This window comes from Poecilia latipinna, unplaced genomic scaffold (assembly GCF_001443285.1).
Source record: "Poecilia latipinna isolate Pla-1442-1.1 unplaced genomic scaffold, P_latipinna-1.0 Scaffold523, whole genome shotgun sequence".
In the NCBI taxonomy this organism is placed as follows: Eukaryota; Metazoa; Chordata; class Actinopteri; order Cyprinodontiformes; family Poeciliidae; genus Poecilia; species Poecilia latipinna.
This window is the reverse complement of record NW_015113139.1, coordinates 27355-50040: the sequence shown is the minus strand read 5'-3', so window position 1 is coordinate 50040 and position 22686 is coordinate 27355. Positions and strand designations below refer to the sequence as shown.

Sequence of the window (22686 nt, the reverse complement as noted above, 5' to 3'; positions counted from 1 at the left end):
CTAAAATGAAATAATTGTCAGACGATCGGGAAGATACAGTACTCCATAATCTCATTCCTTTACATTGTGGGAGTTTCTAGGACGTATTCACTAGACTTAGACAGAAGTATTTTCAAAGAGTTACAGAGATACAGACAAGATGTAACGTTCTGATTGGTGCGTTCACAGCTGACATGTTTTGCGCATCTGATTTTCATTCAAAGTCTACGTGGAGGGGCATCGAGGGCTCGTCGCGACACGTTTTGAAGCGTTTGGAACATTTTGAGTGTCTGACAAATAGGCTGTCAAGGGAAACAACAGCTATAGTGACTTTGACGTATCTGATGCGCCTTCAATGCTCCTCCACATAGACTTTGAATGGAAACCAGACGTGCTAGAGCCTCAAAACGCGTTTGGTGTGAACGCACCATCAGTCGTCTGCATTCATAATTTTGATTCACATCTTCTTACTCCACATGATCTAATTACGCCACAAGCTTGTGGATCTGTAGTTGCCCCTCAGATACAACAATGGTGATAGTTGGTGCTACCATTTTGTATTTTTGCTAAAATGTGATTTTTGTTGTTTTGGAATTCTGCTTCTGTGTCAATTCAAGACAACACTGTAAAAAACCGATTACGTATTCACATAACACACCTTCACATAAACCATTCCGTTGTCGGCGGTCCGACAGCGGCAAATCTGAACTAGAAACAACCTTCAAAACATTTCTTTTCCAATGCAAAGGCTCTACAAACGCTACAAGCAGAGATTTACCTTCAGAATATCTTTACGTGCTGCTGTTGAAAAGAATATATTTTAGTCTATATCAGTAAAGAAAAACTTTTGGACTTCAAACCTGCAGAACCTCGAGGTTCTTCTGCAACACCCAGAGGACAACAGGAACCAGATCCGAGAACTGGCCCAGACGCTGATGGACGGAGGGGTTCTGGACGAACTGATTCAGCAGAAACTGGATGCATTCAACACCCGATGGGACGAACTCATGGCCAGGGTAAGATAGTATCCATCTCTCTGCCTGTGCTTTCTCTGTATTAATAATCCATAACCAACGGTGGCTGGTTATAGCACCAATGTCTGCATCCTGACCCATTCTCAGACTTCTAAATACTTCCTTCTTTCCGTCTTTATATGGGTTTATTACTAGTAAAAATCAACAAACATGTAAAAACTTGTGTTCTGGCATCTGTTTGGTTTTCTCGTCCCCCTGTTGGTGCATTGCATTCCCGAAAGATATGACAAATTGCAGATTTGATTGCTAGAAGGAGAATTTCATACAGTCGTTCGTTATTGTTACCCAATTATGTTTTCGGGAATGAGTTAAACCATCATATTAAACTCATCTATAATCATGAGAATTGTACATTTCAAACGCCACGTTGCCCTAAACCCGCCGTTTGTTTTCTTCAGTGATGCTAATCTTCCCTCACGGCCAAAAGAAAACAAGGATTTCTGCAAACAATAGAAAGGTGCTCCAGAAGTTGCTAACGTTGCTCTCTCTCAGGGCCGTCAGTAGGAGACACATGAGCGTGCTACCCATACGGGCACACTGCCACCGTGTTGCTTCTCTAACGATAGAGCCAGATTAAAGTTCTCCTTGTAAACTGATAAACCCTGCTCTGTCTCCCCTAGAGGGATTATGCATCAACATACTTTGCTTTTATTTCGTCCCTGTGTCCATGTGGTTATGTTTTACGGCATTATAAAGGGTCTGTCCTCCCTCGGTGTCCTTTCTAACCCTCTTTTCCGCTTTAATTTTTACCATCGTTGAAGCAAACACATTTTTAAGTCGTTCAAAACACCTCAAAGCCCATCTGGGTTTTCTGAAATCACCCATTTCTTTTCTGGCTGCTAAATTCACCCCATTGTCTTCTCCCAGTTCTTCGCGATGGGAGAAGCATGCTGGTCATATTTTACCAACCGCACTTCCTGGAGAAAAATAACAACCCCGCTGTCTCCCTCAAACCTTTTTATGGTGACGTTTCCTCTGGGATGCATTCAAATCTTATATTAGGAAAACACAGTGCAAAGCACAAGGGGCTCACGGCTATACTTGGATCTATTATCCCTCAGTGTAAGATTAGCATGCTCACCTGAAACCAAGCACACACACTCTGGCTCGGAGATTTCCTATGAGGTAATTGGTGCGTGTACAAGCTAATCTCATAGACGGTCGGTGACCGGGGAGACGAGGGAAAGGAATGACTGGTAGGTCCTGGACGATGACACCGGTTGCCATCTGAAGACCGCCGGGTTTCAGGAGGCGACATGAGGGAGATACTTCGGAGTCCGGACTTCAAGAGGGTACAATTCAGACGGTTTGGAGGAGGGCTGTGTGTGTTTTCAATGTTTGAGCTAAATAATACTGAGGCTTGTGTCTGAAGAAAGACTAAAGTCTTCCTGGTAACGGATTAAACGTTTATATATCTGCGCTTTTGTTCTTTCTGAGTGTGATTGTGATTGTAGCGATAATGTCTTCACAATGTATTACGGTGTTTTATCTTATTTTCTTGCTTCCAGCAAAAAAAAAAGTACTTGAGCTAAATGTTGGATTTTAGAAACCTATGAAAGAAAATTGATTTTATGACTTATTTGCCTTTTGGCTTACTTTGTTTCTGAAAGGAACTTTGTAGCTGGTTAGCATTAGCTTTTTATTCACGTACTGCAAAACAGCAAAGGTGGGTAGAGTTCCCAAAAATTGTACTCAAATAAGAGAAGCACAGCTTCAACATATTTTTACTGAAGTAAAAGTAAAAAAGTAGCGATCCAAGAAATTATTTAAATGCTTGATTGGGTTTTTCTGCTGGTCGTCTTCTGCGTCAAATCGCTGGTGTGTGTTGACGGTGTGTGATGTGAGCTCTTTCTCTCCCCAGGCGGCGCTCAGGCGGAAGGAGCTGGAGCAGAGTTTGCAGTGGGCCCAGGAGAACGACAAGACGCTCCGACAAATCCAGGAGTCTCTGGCCAACACGGACCGCCACCTCACTGCCTACCTGGTCGACCACATCGACGCCCAGCAGATACCGCAGGAGGCGCAGGTAGCCATGTTCTACCCCAGTCCTTCCTGTTTCCCATCACCGGAATGTACTCACATCTGAGTCCAAATAACTTGTCGTACTTTGTCACCGAAATGGGGGAACAAAAGTGTTTTCCAATTGTCTTCAAAATGACAACCAAACTATATCAATGAGCTACATTACTGTAATTCAGCCACAATATACATTAAAATTAGGCTTGAACTAAAAATGCATTCAACTTAGTCTTCTTTAGGAACTTTCAACTTTTCTCTTCCTCTACTTCAGACTGCCATCTAGTTTTACTTCACTCCTGAAAGCAGCGCAGCGCACAGTAGCACAGGCAGGCTGGAGCCGACAGTGTTGGTTTTTAAAATCTGATATATATATATATATATATATATACGTGTGTGTGTGTGTGTGTGTGAGTGAGTGTGTGTGTGTGAATCTCGTATGCTTTTAACATATATTCTAAAAGTATGAGTGCTTTTATTTTGCCACAATCAGTTACATGTTGAGGAAACCCTTCACTGACTCGGCATGTACAAGTAGAACTTCTTTTTTTTCTGCATCTACATTAGATAAACCTTAAAGAAATATGGATTCTATTTTTTAGAAATATTTTCCAGAGGTAAGGGAATTTAAGTCTCCAGAACCAGTGGATTCCTAATTTATGGTGTGAGACCTGCACTAAAAAATTCCCAGTAAAGTGGGAACAAGGTGACATTCTACTGATTTACTTTCAACCGTAGCAGAAAAAGATTTTTACTTTCTATATATTCTCATGCATTAGCAGTTTATTACTGTTCTAATTGTTACATTCAGACAGCTCGGTCATATGATTTAAGTCAACCTAAAGTAACATGAAGGTATTTTTCCACAGTCCTGACCAGAATATTAAAGCGGCCATCAGTAACAACATTCAAGGTCAGCTTCTGTGTTTTGTAATGCTACAAGGTGAAATGAAAGGAGAAAAGAGCGGTCAGTAAATTATTTTTTAAATTTATGTATTTTATTTTTTTTAGCTTGTAATGTTTTAAAGTTTTCAGTAATATAACAAGAACAAGGCTCAGTCGTTGCTTGGCACCCTTCAGACTTGAGTTTTCCCAGAGGCCCCAGGGAGAAGCTGGGAAATTCTCCATTCCCACTCCAAGGTCCTAATTAAAGCTGCGGCTGATGAAGATACACTGCCCCTGCCTCATTGTGTCTTCTCCCAACATCTGCTACTTGCCCCTCTCTTCCTCTCCTCTCAAACACATACATGCATACACACACACACCGTCTGAACTAATCAGACAATAGATCATGGAGTAATGACCTGCAGCCGCCGTGGCGAAGTGACAGAGCGGGAGAGCGTGTGCCAGGATGACATTTCAGTCGCTCACACAAACACTCAGCGAGGAAGAGGAGAAATGACTGAATTCATTTAGCAAATGGGAGTCTGATTTCTGAGCAACTCATATCTTAAAAAGAAGGAGGTTGAATGTGAAGAAAGCAAATATTTATCCATGGGTTGAACTTGAAGGGTTTCACCGTTCCGTTTCCCTGAGTGTATTCTGCCCTCTAGTGGTCAGCCAGGGACAGTAGTCTAACAAGCTATTTAAACTCAAGTGCCTTCACTTGCGTTTGACTGGTTTGTACTTTGTTGCTATGGATGAGTTTATGTGTGTGACAGAAAATCCAGTCAGAGCTGAACGGCCATGAAGCGGCTCTGGCAGACATGAGGAAGAAGAACCAGGATAAGGAGCCTTCGCACAGGATCATGGGACAGATAGACCTGACTCAGGTAAACACAAACAAATAATTACATTTATGTGAAGTTAATTTTTCTCTAAAGTATTTGCAAAATGATTTTGGCATCAATTTTATTCTGCTATCCTTGAAATTTTACTCATGTTCTTTTATCTTACATCAACAGATTCACTGGATTTTATTGGGATTTTCTGTGATAGATCCCAATAAGTGGATAATTATGAAGTTGAATCATGATAAAGTTTCATGATTTTAACTTATTTTTAGCAAATAAAAAGTAGGGGTACATTTACCACTAAATTCCACTACAATTGACTTTATTCAGTAAGCAGTCCAGTTTAGTCTTAGTGTAATTTCAGCTTTTCTGTGAAGACCTGAGAGGTTTTAGTTTGGCACCATCTTAGTGTGGGAATGTTTTTCATCTGTAGGTACAAAGAAGCTGGACAGGGTTGGTAGGAAATTAGATGAAGCTAAAGCTAAACGCAAGGCAAGCCTGAAAGACATGCTGTTGGAGGCAGGTTCACTTTCCAGGGAAATTTAACTTGGAAATTTAATGATGCTTTGGTTTTGTTCCAACCTTAACTTGAGCTGAGTGTAGCTCTCCCTGTCATTAAACATCAATCCTTTTGAAAAAGAATGAAAGATTGAACGTTTGAAACAGTCAGGGTAAAATCTAGTTCATTTATGCAGAAGAAAAATATAATATTTACCCCAACAGGTGAGCGCATGGTGACTGTTGTGTGAATTTGTGGTTTAGGCTGTTATGCTCAAGTAGATCTGACAGAGACCTGTTATTTATTTACCTTTATTCTCAAGATGTAAAGGGTATCATAAATAAAATGTTACTATTGTAATTATAAAATGTTTGTCTCTCTATACGGTGAATTGTTTAGTGAACATTTTGTTAGCTTACCTGTTTAGAATCAGGATTTTAGTCCAGAGAAGTGAAGTGCCTTAAGAGTGAATGCAAATAAAAATACAATCTTAATGGACAAACTTTTAATGAACATTTCAAACTCTGAAAAATATGTTAATGAGAGCAGCTGGGTGGAACTTTAGCCACATTAAAATACAGTTTTTGTGAGCAGAGCAGAGGAAAATGAAACTATAAACTGGTAAATGTTAGGTGACATAATCTGTGTAACTGATGCAAGACGTCTAGATCTACATATTAATGAATATTTTGTAAATAAGACTGATAAAAATCCTTAAACAGAACAATAACGGGAGATAAAAAAATTCAAATCCAGCATAATTTGAAGTTAAATCAAATATTTTCTTCCTCATCATTTTTTTGAAAACACTTAATGAACTACAGTCTCATAAATCCATGAGTTCATCATCCCGTAATTTCATTCCAGCTTGTCGTTTTGTAAAATTACAAACATGTCGCAAATCATATTCAGAGTCACATAATGTAAAAAAAAAAATATCAAAGCTTCGGTTGCATTGGTTTAAAAGGTGCGTTTGATTTCATGCACATGCCGTCCCTGTGTGTTTTCCTAGAAAATGCTCGGCGACGTCGGGACCAAGTTCCGCTTCTTCCAGAAGCCGGCCAACTTCGACTCCCGCCTGGCCGAATGCGAGCGCGTGCTGGCCGGGGTCAAAAGCCAGGTGGGCTTGCTGGACATCCGCAGCGTGGAGCAGGACGTGGTGCAGTCACAGCTGGACCAGTGCATGGTGGGTAGCGACCTGGACGGATCGGTGAGCTGACAGAGAGGCCGTCTTCAGCTCATTTTGTTTCGCCGAAACAGAAACTGTACAAGACCCTGAGCGAAGTGAAGGGGGAGGTGGAGACGGTGATTAAAACAGGGAGACAGATCGTCCAGAGGCAGCAGACGGAGCAACCCAAAGAGCTGGACGACAGGGTGACCGCCCTGAAACTGCTTTACAACCAGCTGGGATCGCAGGTCTGCACACACACACTTTCAAAGAGAAACACAGTCCAGGAACTCTGAAGAAGAACATTTCACCTGAGCGACGTCACAACTTCACTCTGGTCAATACCGTTCCTTTTTTTCCTGACTTTTCAGGTGACTGAGAGCAAATTGGAGCTGGAGAAGAGTCTGAAGTTGTCCAGGAAGTTGCGTAAGGAGCTGAACGGGCTGACGGAGTGGCTCGCTGCTACCGACGCCGAGCTGACCAAGCGCTCCGCCGTGGAGGGAATGCCCGGTGACCTGGAGGCTGAGGTCGCCTGGGCGCAGGTACGCTAGACGCGGAGCAGCGTTACGGAAACGAAAACGGACGCTGACTCTCTCCTTCATCTCGCCCTCTCAGTCCGTCCACAGTGACATCGAGAGGCATCAGCCCCAGCTGCAGGCGGTGGTGGACCTCGCAGAGGCCCTCAAGGCGGTGTTGAAGGGCAACGGAGGCTTAGTGGACGACAAAGTCAGCCTGTTGCACTGCAACTGGATCGCTGTAACATCCAGGGCAGAGGAATGGCTCAACCTGCTGCTGGTCAGAAATAAAACACATAATCCACAACATTATTGTCATTATTGTTGCGACACTGATGGGCAAGTCAAAAGTTCCCATATGTTTTCCTGTTTTTTCATCTCTTCAGGATTACCAGCAGCAGATGCAAAAGTTAGACGGAGAGATTAAGGAAGTGAATGAATGGATTGACGGAGCAGAGAAAAAGATGGACGAAATAGACAATCAGGGTCCCAATGATGCTGTGCTGAAGGTTGTAATCTTTAAATCCCGCCCCCATCCATCCGACACCCTATTCTTTATGTCATATGTAGTCTTGGAAAACTTTTAGGACTGAAAGAAATCTTATTTTTACAAATCCTACTTTATCTTCCATTTGGGACATTTGGATTGAGTGTGGGTTATGAAATGTGATCAGCTAAAATGCAGCTAATTGCATAATTAGTAAAGATTACTGAAAATTACAGTAATAAAAAAACTCATTTGCACCTTCTACTAGAAAATGACCTGCAAGGGTCATTTTAATGATCTTAATATTAACTCAGGGGAAAGTTGGGAAGATGATTGAATTGAAGGGGAGTGGTGACCATGGTTACCCCCAAGGGAAACCATCTTTGTGTCAAAAGATGGCGTTTTTGCCATCGAGCAAATGATATTTGCTGAAAACAATCCAAATCAGCCTTTTATTGAATCATCAAGAACTTTAAGACCAGAGGTTTGATAATTGTGAAGAAAGCAAAGAAAGTCTAAGTGTCTCCTGAAGATGTCCTAGCTATGAAATTAGGTCGATGTCAGTGTAGAACTTGTTCAGGCAATGACAGCATGAACTAAAGTGGAAGTCATTTCCGTGACCAGCTAATGTCTTGTGTGGAAGGGTGACCGGCTGTTTGCCTCCTGCAGGTGTTGCGTGCTGAGCTGGAGCTGACCAAAGGGAAGATGGGAGAAGTTAGAGAACTGGCACAGGAACTCATGTCCACCAGAGGAGAGAACTGCCAGGCCCAAGTAGGACCTAGAATGGAGCAGCTCAACCAGAGGTTCGACATCATCTCTCAACGGATCGCCTCTGGTTTGGTACGGACTATTGTGCGGTCCTTTAAAAAGCACCGCTGACCTTAAAGCTTCCCAGCAATGTTCATATCAGTTGATTTTACTTCAAACTCACTACATCTGCTTCTACAGACAGCAGTGTCAGCCAGGGAGCTTGAACAGTACCACAGCGAAGTACGGGTCTGGCTTGAACTGCTGGAGGAGGAAGCCAAACAGGGAGAGAACCTAAAGGAGGAGGACTTCCAGGAGGACAAGGTTCCTTTCTGCCACTTTCAGCCGCTGCCAATGTGTTGTATGTTCACATTAAAGGCAACATGTGTTTGTGTGTAGAATTGCGAAGAGGGTGCAGTGCAAGAGTTGCTGTTGAAAGGAGAGAACCTGCAAAAGAGAGCCCCAGATCGAGACAAGCGAGAGCAGATAAGACAGAAACACAACCAGCTCAACAGCAAATACAACACTGTAAAGGTAACACACCCCTTAAAACACGTGACACCACCTGTGCTTTGCCTTCAATTAGAGATTGATTTTCAGAATTTACCAAATATTTGTCAAAATTATGAAGCCTTCGAATGGAATTTTCATAGAACTTACCGGATCTTTCTCTGAACTAAAAAGTTGCTTTACTGGAATGTGGAGATTACTTCCCCCGAACTCACCAGGTTGTTTCTCTGAACTTGGAATTTTTTATTAACTGTGATTTACCAGAACCTTTAAACCCTTTCCAATAATACTTTCCGGTTCCTTCCCAGAACTCAGTTATTCTTTGTAACTTACCTAGTGCTTTTTGGAATTGATAAAGTAATTTTTTAAATCTTAGCAGGATCTTTCCCTCAAACCGAGAAGTTACTTTTCTAGAACTTGAGATCCAATTTCAGAACTTACAATGTACTTTCCTGAACTGCAAAGATACTTTTATGGAGATTACATTCTCATAACTAGAGGATACTTTTCTGGAACATAGCAGATACATTCCCAGAACTCAGTGGTTGCATTCCAGAACGTTTCTCCAATTCACCTGTACTTTTGAGACCTTTTTGTAGCCCCAGAAATTTCTGGTATGTAACCTCTTAAATCCAGGAAACTACCTAATAAGATTTGAGAAAGTAGTAGTAATAGCTGCATAAGATTTCAAGTCAAGTGCCTGAAATTGCTTAGGTATTTTCTAGAACCTAGGCGGTATATAACAGAATTACTCATTTTGAAGGCTACAGCTTAAGAGGAAATGCTAAGCTACAAGTACTGCTTGCAGGTGCAGATGGCTGCTAGTAAATAAAATCAACCGTCAAGAGTTGCTAGTGTTTACCAAAGCAGTTGACTTGGACCAAAGGCTGCCCTCTGGTGTGCTATTGGTGCCCCATTAACTCTTGATCTTTGAGTCTGATCCGTCGCTATAGGCCTGTATGGATGGCCATTAAAGTTTGCCTTAAACTGAAGGCATTTCCTCAAGTTTATCGATGGTTAGTGTGACAGCTCTAATAAAAGTAGAAGGGACCCTTGAGGTTGGTGTCACTGACAAATGACTCTTTCAGAAAAGGCTCCGGGTAAAGACTCTGGTGTTGCAAAGCTCTGAGAGGCATTTCAATTAAATGTCTTTCAGCTGGTTGACTTGTAGTTTTTCATTGTAAAGACACATTTCTGAGGCCAGAGTCGTATAAAACTGTTCCTAATGAAAAGGCTGGTGTTTTTCTGTGTGCGTGTGCATGTGTGTGGGTGTGTGTGTGTGTGTGTGTGTGTGTGTGTGTGTGTGTGTGTGGGTGTGTGGGTGTGTGTGTGTTTAGGACCTGCGTATCCTGAGGAATAGAAAGGCTCTGGCCATCGCTCCCCAGTGGTACCAGTACAGAAGGAAATCCCATGACCTGATGGCCTGGCTGGACGACATCCAGCGCAGTGTGGACCAACTTCCTGACCCACCCAAGGGAGAGCGGGTCAAGGTGAAAGCACGTTCAGAACCGTACACACACTTGTACACTTTGTAGATTTTTGTTCGTTTCAACATTTTTCTTTTATCATAAAGCTTCACCTTGAGTTTGGTTCTTTCTCCAACTCTTCTTCTCATGTCATGTCCCAAATTTCTTTAACATTTTATCACTAATCTATCAAAAGTATACAGCTGTTTTCTTTTCCTGTTTCTCTCCATTCTACTCTTTTTCAGCTTTGTGATGAAGTCTTTATACAGCTACAGCCATGAGAAAAGATGAACTGAGAATTAAAAACTACTCTTTAAAGTTCTTCTAATTAGATCATTGTTTCTGGTTGCTTATAAGTCAAACCAGTTTGTTACTTTGATAAATTCTTATTTCAGATTCTGGTTATCGTAGCATGAGAATTTAATAAGACTCATGTCTAACATGCTGATGTTAAAAAGTGGTGGCATTTGGCTGATTTAAATAGTTTCGATCCGCTTTTGATCTGGGAAAGTTTATGTACTACATGGCATTTTTTTCCTCACAACTGATTGTTTTTTCTCAGAATTCAGGCCAATGCCGTTCACAGCAATGTCTGAGTTGCTTTGCTGCTAAATCAGATTCAATGTTTTTAAATCAAACCCAGGCGCTTTGTGAGAGACGAAGCTTGGACTTAGCCGGTTTTCCAGCGCCTTCCTTCATCTGACTCTGTATATGTGTCTTTCCCTTTCAGACGATCACTATGACATTTCGCTAAGCGGAAGTGTCACCCGCTTGCCGTAGACTCACCTGTCATTTCCACAACTGAGATTTCCCTCAATGCCTGTCTGTGTGTCTGTCCATCTATCTGTTCTTCAGACCTGTCCATACAGCTTCTTGCTTCTGCTGAGCCGCTCATACAGCACTCATCCCCGATCTGTACTGGCCAGCGATTGTACTTTCTTTGTGAAAATAAAGACTTAAGGCAGTGTTTTTGTTTTTAATCGATAATTATCAATTTTTCTGGATCTATATTACATATCTATTTATGTTGGATGCTGGCAAACATGATATTTTCTCCTTTTATTTAACGTGTTGTGAGTTTGTGCTAGTGGCTAAATAAATGTACTTCCTTTTTCTACGAAGGTTTTATTTTCCAATTCTGTAATGTCGCTTTGTGAGTCGGTGTTTGTGCGTAAATGTGTGTTTTGGTCTTTTTTTGTTTGTTTGTTTTGAGCACATCCACATGCCTCTTTGTGCTTAACCCAACCGGGTCCTAGCCAATGGCCAGTGACCTTTCGGTTGATTCTGTCCAATAGGAAATTGGCTCAGAGTTCGACAAGAAGAAGGAGGAGCTTAAGGAGGTGCAGGGCTTAGCCAATCAGCTCTCACAGGCTGGAGCCGCCAATCTAGTGGAGCCCCGCCAACTCCAGCTCAACACCCGCTGGGTTGAGGTGGAGGGCAAGTTCATACCCTTCAAAAGACGATGTGTGAGTCTCAATAGGCACTACTTGTACATTTGTAATACTAACAAAACTTACTGATGAGATAAGCTCAGAAAACTAACTCTTTAAGGATGCAACCTTTTAAAAACCAGTGTGTTTTCAGTGAAAGCATGAATCTAGAGTTTTTTTAAAAAGAAGCTTGAAAACTTAGTCAAACATGACTGAACATGTTCTGTTGAGTTCCAGTGTAGAATGACTGTCGTGTATTTTCTAGATAGTTCAACCTTAAACCATTTAAAATACTGATATAGTTAGGATTAACTAGTTAGGATTAAGTTTAAATGTCACCATGCCTCCCAAACTCACTTTTAACAACAAAAAATTAACAAACTTAAAATTAAATTCAACATGGATGCCCTGCAGGTCTTTAAGAAATTATAAAGGGTTAATTTGATTAGGGTAAGTTGAGTCTTACTCCTGTTATCTAATTCATATCTGTAAACTTATTGCTAGTTTCTTTACTATGGCAAAAAGAAAGCTACAGCCTGACATGTTGATAGTTTTTGTTGCTATGCTAGCATGTCTAGTCGGTGAGCAGAACAATTGCTAATTTCTGATGGCTTATTGGTTAGTTTGTAATTTTCAGCAGTTTTCCAATCTCTGAGGTCCCTAAACCAGATGTCTGCAGACTGTATGATCATTTTTATTTGTTTTTTTTACTGTGGTAAAAAGGAAGCTACAGCTTGTGCTAGCTTGTGTTACTATGCTAGCAAAACTAGTCCGTGAGCAGAACAAATGCTAATTCAAGAGTGGCTTATTGGTATTCAACTTGGTTTGTAGTTTTCAGCAGTTTTCCAATTTCTAGATATCTGTAGACAATGAATGGCTTACTTGAAATGAACAGTTCTTCTAAAATTCTGCCTATGTCTCATGTAGCCTTCTTACTCTCTTTTCAACAAAGTTTTACTTTTGCAGGGTATGTAGTGACACACAATAAATAAAAAGACATTTTCTTTGTCCTGACCCAGATAGATAATTCTCGAGAATATTGGTGAGCCATAAATAGGATTTGAAGCTCGACTTATGCAAACGACTTTCTAAGAAACAAACAAAGAAGATTAAAGCTTAAAAAGTGTTGTATAAAGTAACACAAGCACAGTTTCATTATCTCAGTTCTTTGGAAAGCAGGACAGCCTTGAGCCAAAGGGGAAAAGGTGTTCTGCAGCTTTAATAGAAAAAAGGGGCAAAGTCTAATAATCTATACTAAACTAATAAGAGGTCTTATGAAATACTGCTTGTAATAAAAATCAAATTATATCCAATGAAAGTCTTCAGAAAAACATTATCCTAAAATTGATACTAAACAACTACTATCAGAGCATTAATTCAAATAATGAACTTCCAGTTTGCTTTTCTTGTGTTTCTTTGCTGCCATTCTTATTTACGTGTCTTGCGTGTGTCTGAGAGGAACACTCGCATGTCTCACTCTCAGTGGTTGCTGTGTCTGGCTTTGTGTCACGCATGCCCGCCTTCCTCTCCACTAATCATGTCGTCGGCAGTCCGGCGATCTCCCAGCCACTGAAGATGTATGCTTTTTCGTGAGACACAAACACCCATCCATCCTCCACATGCCCTTCGCCCCCACTGGGTGTGGGGGGGTTTTGTACTTGGACTAAAACCCAACTGAATGGGAAGATTCCATGTATTCTCTGAGTTCAGGGTTCCTACACTGCATGTGGGAAAATGATTTTCCAAGTCTGGATAAGTATGGGAAGGATAACAGAGTTTGGAAATATATTTGTATTCCCAAACTGAGCGTATCATCTGTTCATGTATACATCCATCCATCCAGCCATCTTTTTTTTCCAGCTTCCATTTTTCTAATCTGACCATTTTAGAAATATCTACCATTAGTCCAAATTGAACTTGCATAACTTTGCTCTACAAAAAGACGACAAATTACCTCACACTGAGAAAAATAAAGTAAAAGTAAAAGTATGAAATTCAACTAATGTGTAGGAACCCTGTGAGAAGCACAATTGTAGATATTTTCTTACCTAAATGGACTGCTTGAGGACACTTGGACAGTAACTTTAAAGGAAGATCAGTGTGCTTCATTTTATTTAAGACACTAAGAAATGTATAGAAAATAAGTGTTTCTGATGCTAGACCTGACTCGATGGAAAGAAAAAACAACAAAATATTAGCATTTATAGCAAGCTGAGAAGCAAATGCTAACTTAAGTGTGCTTTTTAGCTAACAGTTAACAAGTAGCAGTATTCATACGGTGCCTACAGCCCATTTATGTAATCAAAATTCTACCACAAACAGTTTTTAGTGCTGGCAGGTTTTTAAAAAACTTTTGTAACCAAGAGTTGTCAACCAACCTGAAGAGAAGTCTTTTAGTCGAGTTCGTTAACACATCAGGGCGACTCTACAACTTCCTCTCTTACTTCAAAATTTGAGTTTCAAACATAGTGATTACAGGGTGTCAAGTTTAATGTTCACACCTTTCTAAGAAGGGCCGAGAACGCTTCACTCTTTAGCAACCGGGGGGTTAGCATTACAACACAGACCTCACTTTGACGAAAAATAGAAAACTTTAGGAGGTTTATTGCAAACTTTTGCAAATAAATGTGACAACTCACACCTGGTTCCATGCTAACGTGACAAGGAAAACAGGAGCTACCAATGTGGAATTCAAACAATGAGAAAATCTTGAGGATGGCTAAAGCAGTACTAAGCTAGCAAGTCTCCCTAACATTATTAGCTTCTGTTTTCCTTGTCATGTTAACATGGAACCAGGTGTGAGTTGTCACTTTTATTTACAACCATGGAGCCAAGTGTAATGTCTCACTCCAATTGGTCCACAGTCATCAGAAATGGAGACATGCAACTGCTACAGCAAGATACAAAACTGCTCTGCCTGCTTCAAAACAGCCTTAGAGTCCAAACATTATCGGATATCATTTGTTTTACTCATGAATCACACTCTTCTTCTACTGTCCATTTTCCCACAGTGGTTTTGATGCAAATAAATTCAGCCCAGGTGTGTTTTCAGTCCAAGTTACCAAAAAAATATATATATATATATATTTTTTTACAAAAACAATAGGCCTTCGCAGCGCTTTCGCTGCTCGGGCCTAAAAAAAGGAGCAAAACTGGTCAAATGATGAGTTGGAACCAGGAGGTTGAGATTTACTGAGTAAAACTGAGTTTGCTGTATATTTGTAAAGATATATCCTGAAGAATGAAGGATTATAATTTAATCTACACAACGGCCTGCTTCCTCCACTCATCATCACCACCTGCTCTGCTCTTTCATCATCACAAACACTGTTAGAGAAAAATAATACAAGAAACCATGTTGTAGTGTGCTGCTGGCCTGAATTATTTTGGGCCTTTGTTACTGATCCATAAACACTGGTGCATCGTAATGAATCAGCATACTGATGAATTTACTTCATTAATTCGATTTAAAAAGTGAAAGATGAAGTCAGTTGAGTAAACTGATTTCTTCTGAATCCATTTCTGATTGGATGGTGACTGAAAACGAGGAACGGCCCAGTTCCAGTTCTTGTCTACATGCTTTAGTTCACTTCCATTCCATTTTGTCTTCCATGTTTAATTCTGCACCGTCTTCCTTCAACTCAACTTTCCATCATTTGGGGGTTTCCATTGGCTGTAGTAAATATTTGGATGATATTCTGGTTTATTAAGGTGCACCTGCAAGTACTAGACATTTGTGCATCTGTCACAATGATTTCAATCATTTTAAAACTTCACGAAGGGTGAAATTAGCAAAAACTTTGATTAATTTAGATCAAAAACTGAATAACACAACAATACTAATGATAAAAAGTTAAACTTTATTCATCTTCATCCTTAATTGTTTAAATTTCAGAGGAGCATTAGATGCTGATCTAAGTCAAGTTTATGTGTGTTGACGATAATTTAGAAGTTAAAAGTGAGTTTTGAACCATATTGAAACCAAATGTGACAGAAGCTTTCAGCAGAAACATGTTCTAGCAAACAGAGAATCTGAGGATGTGAACTCTCGTCATTCACTTCACCTCTCTCAATAAAACCTAGATTATATTTACCTGAGTGACAAAGAATGCTACATTATTATTTGCTGCATAAATTTTATAGTCAGTGTTGTAGATACCTTGAGTAACAATAATGTTCAGAACCTGTTCTATTAAGAACCATTTTTCTGTAAAACTCTGATTTAACTGCACAGACTACGACAGCAAGTTAAATCCCACTGAATTTGCAGTCGAAACTACAAATTTTACATACGTTGAATATAAAGACACATTCAACTTTATTTCTCACTTTATTTCTAAAGTTCAATAAAACCAAATGTCTCTTGTTTTACGTCAGACAGGATTACCAAAAGTAATTTGCTGATTCACCCCATCACCGATGAATCAGCGTTATTTTCCTACTTTTTGTTTAAGTTCATTAAGTAACATTTATAGGTGCATTTAAATTTTAGTATAATTGAAAAGTACATTTATTTCTACAATTCAATTTAAATGCCGTTAGTCAGAAGCCGTTAGTGGTTGTACTTGACTGGTATATAATTTTTCCCGATTGTTTTCTCGAGATAACGATTTAATTTCCTGATAGTTTTTTTTTTGTTTTTTTTTTTTTTTGGAGATAAGCTAATTTCCCATTTTCTTTAGAAAATGTGATTATTACCTGATGGTTTTCTCGGGGCGACTTATTTTTCCAATGGTTTTCTCGATGAGTTAATTTTCCATTTTCTCATAGTTTCTTTGAGATAACGAGCTAATTACCTGTTTTCTTGAGATGACGAGTTAATTTCATGGTTTTCTTTAGAGAACGAGTTAATCTTGGAAAAAATTGAGATTGACTTGTTATCTCGAGAAATCCATCAGGAAATGAACTAATTATCTTAAGAAAACAAAAGGGAAACGTCTGACCGCATCATTTGAAAAACAGACAGAAATAAACACAAATATGAAAAGAAAAAAAAAGAAATTAGTCTTGTTCTTGAAAAGTATGTTTGATGATTGGGACTGATCCGTCTGCTCAGTCTCACACGTTCGCATTCGGCAGCAATCAACTCAGTGCGAGGTCACTAATAACGCCATTATGACTGTTTCATCTGGGCCTGATTAAAAAGTCTCTTTTAATTGGAGGGCAACTGCTTGGCCTGCGATGAGAGCATAACAATGAGGTGAGACGAACACAGGCGAGTGTTTACATCCCAGTTTCTCTTTGCTGTAGCAACAAGCTTTGTGTGTCTTTCTGGAGAAAAAAAAATAGATAAAAGTAGATTTCCATTTTAGTTGTAGTAATTTGAATACATTAAAGGTGTGATAAACTATATAAAACAGAAAAATGATGACATCTCAATCTAGGGCTTCACATTCAGTTCCTATAAAAATTCCTTCTTCTTATGAACAGTGGTAGTTTTTGATATGGGCCATTTGGGCAGTTGCCCAGGGTGGCAATAGAAAGAAGGGGTGTGCAAGAGCAACTAAAAAAAAAATTCTCCTTTGAAATATCAACAAGTTTCCTATTGACTTTATTCCTGTGTTTTCTATGGAGAGTGGGCGCCCTCGTGTGTTGAGCGTGGTCCCTGCCTGCTTCTGAAACAGGAAGACAAGTTTTGTTTGAGATCAGTTCCTGCATTCTGATTGGTCGGGAAAGATTGCAGAAGGAGGGGCTCCCCAATCATTCGACAACCACCAATGATTATTAGTAAACTTCTATTATAAGCAACAAAAATATGCATTCTGGTAGCTCCACATGTGATTAAATGTGGACTGAATGAGGTCCCAGATGAAAATGTCAGCCGTTACCTGCCCAGAGAATACCAAACACGACGCAACATATTTATCTATTTTTGGAGTCGTAACATTTCTGTGCTGTGTGTACTGTTGCCTGTGTGTGTGTGTGTGTGTGTGTGTGTTTGCGTGTGTGTGTGTGGAATCAGGAGTACCTGACAGAGCTCCAGGCGCTGCTGCGTTCGGTGTCAGAGACGGACTTCAAGCTGAACTCTCCTGAATACTGGCCTGCAGCGTATTATAACCTGCCACAGCAAGAGCACTGCCTGAAGGTCAGCACTGCCACCGAGTTGGGGAAAAATAAAATATCAGCTGCATTTTTCAGAGGGTTAACAATACACATTCACTTTCTTTTTTTTCTTTTTTTTCTTTTTTTTCTTTTAATGAAAGGCCTGCATAAAATGCTTCGTCTATCCGATTGTGTTCTTCCATCTATTAAAACGGCCTTGGAAAAGTTTTAATTTCCCTTTGGATCTTTTAAAAAAATTACATATTTGTTTCAGACTAAAGATCAAGTCAAAAAATATTCAACGATTTCAACAAATGTTTTATTTTCTCTCCAGGTATACTTTAGGAGGTTTAAAAACTTTTTTTTTTTAATTCTTTAAAATTAACCCTTTTGACTAAAAATACATATTTGTAATATGTATTACAAATATACGTATTTGTAATACAAATAGAAGCTATGAGATTCTAAAATCTCATAGCTTTGAGATTTTAGAATAGCATACTTATTGTATATAGCAGTGAAAAAACATGACATTTCTAACATATTCTGAGGTTTTATATCAAAATTCTAAAATCTTTTAGATATCCATCTACTAATACTTTTCTAACCCACCACAAAAATGGGATTTGTTTTGTCTGTTTTTCATTTGACCTCAGTGTATTTTCTGCTACATAGTTTTCACAATGACTCTTTGTTGCTTTTTGCGATATCATATCTCATCTGTAACAGTGCGCCGTATTGTTCAAAGTCAACACATTCAATTTTAATATCATCCTTCTGGCTTCCCACAAAAAGGCTGATTCTGCTCAAGAGATAAAGGAAGAAAAAATGCTTTTGTTTAATGTTTAATTCAATCATGTCCTTGATGTATCCACTCATTTATTCTTCCATGCTCACTTCTAGATACTGATTTTGAGTCCAACATATTTTTGGGCCAAAAAACAGTAAATTGGCAACAATATATATGATCATTATAAAACAGAAACCTTGCACATCTGAAAAATAAACTTTGAAATTCAGATCCTAATTCATGATTTTTGTACCTGGATGGGTGCATATGTCGATTTTTCCTCAAATCGCGGCAGAGTTCAAAACCTGTCAAAATACACTACGTTGTTTTCTGCCTCTCAACCTCAAGGCAAGCATTCTCACAAAGCGTAAGTGATGTTTATGGATATTTTTTTTTATTTACTAGATTGAAGCTTAGACTGACTGTCAGGTTTCTAGTAGAAGGCCCCCAATGTTACCAGTCCCAACCAATCCCAGATCGCCTGTGGCTAAATATTTGCCATCACACCCTGAATCCGAACCTGAACCTGGCCTGTTGAGGCAACATTGAAATAAATCAGTAAAGAAAATATGTTTTTCTTTCTGCAGTGAATGCCAACAGTAAAAAATGGCATAGAAAGAAAACTTTATGCATCCACTTGTCCTTCAAATAAATCATATCTGGAAGTATTTCAGGTCTAGTTGAATTCTTAACTCTAGAAATTCTCCATTTCTCACTTTTGGTGCCTCTGGGAGGAGAGTGAAAGTGTGAACAGTTCCTGCTGTGGGAGTGTGGAGTCCTTGAGGTAGTTCTCCTGTGAACTCTGCGGTTGTAGAGGCTATGCAGAGAGATTTGGATTATCCTCTCATTACACAGCCACGGTGTTGCTCAACCACACGGTGACGCACCTTTGGCACGTTACCTCTTTTTTTTAACATTTAAACTCAAATTTTGAAGATTGTTTTGACAGAAGGTATTAGAAAACAGAATATTTAGGGTACCTTGTTTAACTTAATCTAAACAGCAAATAATTTTCTTCTCCTTGGCCATTGTGTCCAGGGCTGAAATTGTGGGAAATAAAAAAAAATTGGCAGAGACAATGGATGCATGCCTTAATATGTGGAAGCCTTAATCCTTTTTTTAAAACTATAGTTTTATTTACCTTGACTGTGATACAAGACATGTTTATGTTATCCTCAAAGGTTGCCAATAACATCAGGTTTTGACTATAAACAGATATTCTTTAGTTTTCCTGCTTCTGAACAATTGTCTTTTGTGCACTTCCTCGCATGCAGGACGTAAAGGAGAACATAGACAAGCTGCAGGGCCCGGTGGAAGGAGCTCTGGCCCGGAGAGAAGAGATGGCGACGGGTTCTCGACCTTTGGAAGGTCACAGGGTTCAGGAGACGGCTTCCCTACTCAACAACAACTGGGACAAACTAAACAAGCTCTACAAAGACAGACTGAAGTAAAAGAATTGGAGAGGAACATTCAGAAGATTTCTTTATATTTTGGTTGTTGTGGTTCTAGAAGCTACAAAACGGCTTTGGGATTTCTGTTACGTCCCAGGGTGTTAAACCTTATAACTGATTGATTTTTGTACTCATTGTTTGCCACATGTAGAAATATCTGATCTGTCTTTGTCAAGGCGTTGGAAGGACTGTAACTCCAAGTGGCAGAGGTTTGTCTCGGACCAGAGGGAAGTGGAGGAGTGGCTGAGCAACGCTGAGAGCACGTTGAAACTGTCTGAGAGTGAGCCGGCAGCACACAGACAGCAACTCAGGGTAACACCCGATCCTCCTCTTCCCTATTTGTCAATTACATCAAAACAAAAACATATTAAGATGTACAGGATAACAATGTATTTTAATATTGAGCATCCTTTCTGTGAGGATGAAACCTACGAAGACAGTATTACCCATGAAGACCTGTCCGTGTGCAAATAGTGAGGCAGGTGTGTGTGTGTCTGTGTGTGTCTGCACAGGACCTGGTGGACGACATACCTCACCAGGAGGTGGTGTTGGGCAGAGTGAACTCTGCAGGAGAAGACATCAGCCAGATGAGCGCACCAGATGATGCCTTACGCCTCCGGTCGCAGCTTAAACTACTCAACACTCGCTGGGCCAACGTCTGCCAGGAGCTCAGGGAGCATAAGAGGAGGTGGGCGGGCCCCCATCCAACCTCACAGCTGTGATTTGACGATCACCATGTCCAACAACGTGCCACTACTAAGAGGAGACCTTGTGTCTGCAGGTCTGCCGAGGCGCGAACAGCTGGAGCAGAGTTTGAGGAGGACATGGGCTCGATGCTGGGCTGGCTGGATAAAGCGGAGGGTGTGCTGGCCATCCCTCTGCACCCCCCAGAACCACAGCACATCAGGGACACTTTGAGCAAAGTCCAGGTATGGTAAAAAAAAATGGGGATGATGTAAAGAATGATTATTTGCTCCCTTGTTTGAAGGTTATTATGGTCAACAAAGCTTTAGCCCTTCTTCTTAAGAAATGGAATCATTTATACTTCACAAGTTTTTTACCCTGTGCGGGTTGCACTGACCCCGTATGCGCTTTTAAGAGGATTTTTTGTGTGTGTAGTTTCGGGAACTGACTGTCTGACGGGATAACACCTAAAACCCCATCCTAATCCCCCCGCTTTCCGCTTTTCAAAGTCCAACTGACAGCAGAAACCTTCTTTTACAGAGTACTGACACACACTGGACTGTTCAGTAGAATAAGGCATGAATCTCTATTGCGTTGCAGAGGCAAAGATTCTGGCCATTAGGAGCTGGTAAAGTCGCATTAAATTAATATTTTCCGTTATCTGTCTAAGACGCGTGTGGAGGAGCTTCCCGTGAAGAAGTCTGCAGTGGAGAATCTGAACGCCAAGCAGAAGATGCTAACCCTTCTTCCTGCTGACAAGCACAAAGACATCAGGGGCATCAACACTCGCTGGGCTCAGGTAAGCAACTACCACTACTGATGTCACTGAGCTGTGGGGACGTGGAGTTACAAACCATCAGTTCAATTCAGAATACTAAATGTTGTGTGATCTGTTGCTGTATGATCATCATGCTAACGACTCAGTTTTCAGGCAGCAGAGACAATAATCCATACTAACATGTTCTGGATGACTCCTTCAGTTGCTGCTGGCAAATGCTAATCCACCTCACTTGCTTTTGCCAATCCACTATAAACCAGGCAGAGAGATGTTGGAGTAGGGGATGCAAGCCTTGCTAATTTTGATCAATGGATGAGACGGTTTTAACTTCATCCTTCTCTCTGATCTTTGGCATTTCAAGGAGGTTGAAATGCTGTAGATAGATTATTTTCTATCACAGCCAGTCTCTTGTAAAGTCTTTGCTGTGTATGGGTTAATTGACCCATTAATGACGTTGGTTGGACAGAAGACAGAGCTGTTGTGGTCGAATCTTAACAAGCCCACATCATTACCCCTCCACTCCCATGCTTGCGCTTCTACTTTCATTACAAAGGGGGAGTACCTTTTCTTTATTTCTTTCCTTTAGGTGTCTAGGGCTCTGCCTGAGCGTCAGCTGGAGATCGAGGGTCTGCTGAAGGAGCTCCTGAAGATCCAGGGTGAGCTGGACGACCTGTCAGCCTGGGCGTCGAGCACGAGGGCCAAGCTGGAGCAGAGTCCCCAGGAGTCACCACCCAGAGTACAGCAACTTTTGTTTTCTTACTCATAATAACCGTATATTTAATTCTCTTACTTAAATGACGAATACTAAAGCGTCGTGTCCAACAGCTAATTGAGGACGTTCAGCAGAAGAAGCCAGAAGTGGAGTTTGTTTTGGAGCGAGCCAATCAGATGTACAGGGAGACTCCTCCAGGACGGCTGGACAAGGTGAGCAGCAGCTGAACTTTAACTACACACTGACGTTTTCACAGCGCGCTTCGTCTCTGTAAAGATGATGTGAAGAAAAGTCTTTTGTTCCAACATCACATTCACGTCTTTCATCTCACTGCCAGGTTTTCTTCAAAGATTTCATCACATTTTAGATCACCTTCTTCATTAATATAGGTCTCAGATCAAAGGCACGCTCTCCTGCTGAACTAACTGAACTCTTTTGATTGTATTTGTACGAGCTGAACTTGAACCCTTTGTTAGCCTAAACGTGAGTTGTATGTGTGTGTGTGTGTGTTTTCCATGTGTTGATGACGGTAGGGGAAACACGGGAAGCTAAGAGAAGACTAGACGGTGATTCTGGAGCTGCTGCAGCAGCACAAAAAAACCCGTAAGTTTTCTTTTGCAGAAACATCGTAATATTTCATATACAGTC

The 22686-nt window shown here is 40.4% G+C and overlaps 1 protein-coding gene across 3 annotated transcripts in view; it reads left to right on the top strand.

Moving 5' to 3' along the window:
• Positions 1-22686, top strand: part of LOC106952535 (dystrophin) — a 180454-nt gene that overhangs the window by 157075 nt on the left and 693 nt on the right. The window contains exons 35-57 of one of the 3 annotated variants that reach the window (XM_015040700.1): positions 846-995; positions 2875-3036; positions 4688-4798; positions 6271-6444; positions 6519-6674; positions 6798-6968; positions 7042-7221; positions 7328-7450; positions 8098-8268; positions 8377-8499; positions 8575-8709; positions 10023-10175; positions 11447-11617; positions 13132-13158; positions 17544-17666; positions 19688-19860; positions 20041-20176; positions 20377-20552; positions 20646-20793; positions 21219-21347; positions 21913-22062; positions 22152-22250; positions 22572-22641. In XM_015040700.1, the coding sequence (XP_014896186.1) occupies positions 846-995; positions 2875-3036; positions 4688-4798; positions 6271-6444; positions 6519-6674; positions 6798-6968; positions 7042-7221; positions 7328-7450; positions 8098-8268; positions 8377-8499; positions 8575-8709; positions 10023-10175; positions 11447-11617; positions 13132-13158; positions 17544-17666; positions 19688-19860; positions 20041-20176; positions 20377-20552; positions 20646-20793; positions 21219-21347; positions 21913-22062; positions 22152-22250; positions 22572-22601 (3171 nt within the window). In that variant the 3' untranslated portion in view covers positions 22602-22641. Of the gene's footprint in view, positions 1-845; positions 996-2874; positions 3037-4687; positions 4799-6270; positions 6445-6518; positions 6675-6797; positions 6969-7041; positions 7222-7327; positions 7451-8097; positions 8269-8376; positions 8500-8574; positions 8710-10022; positions 10176-10881; positions 11269-11446; positions 11618-13131; positions 13159-17543; positions 17667-19687; positions 19861-20040; positions 20177-20376; positions 20553-20645; positions 20794-21218; positions 21348-21912; positions 22063-22151; positions 22251-22571; positions 22642-22686 lie in introns of those variants that run through there. The other 2 variants (XM_015040701.1, XM_015040703.1) reach the window with 2 other exon arrangements.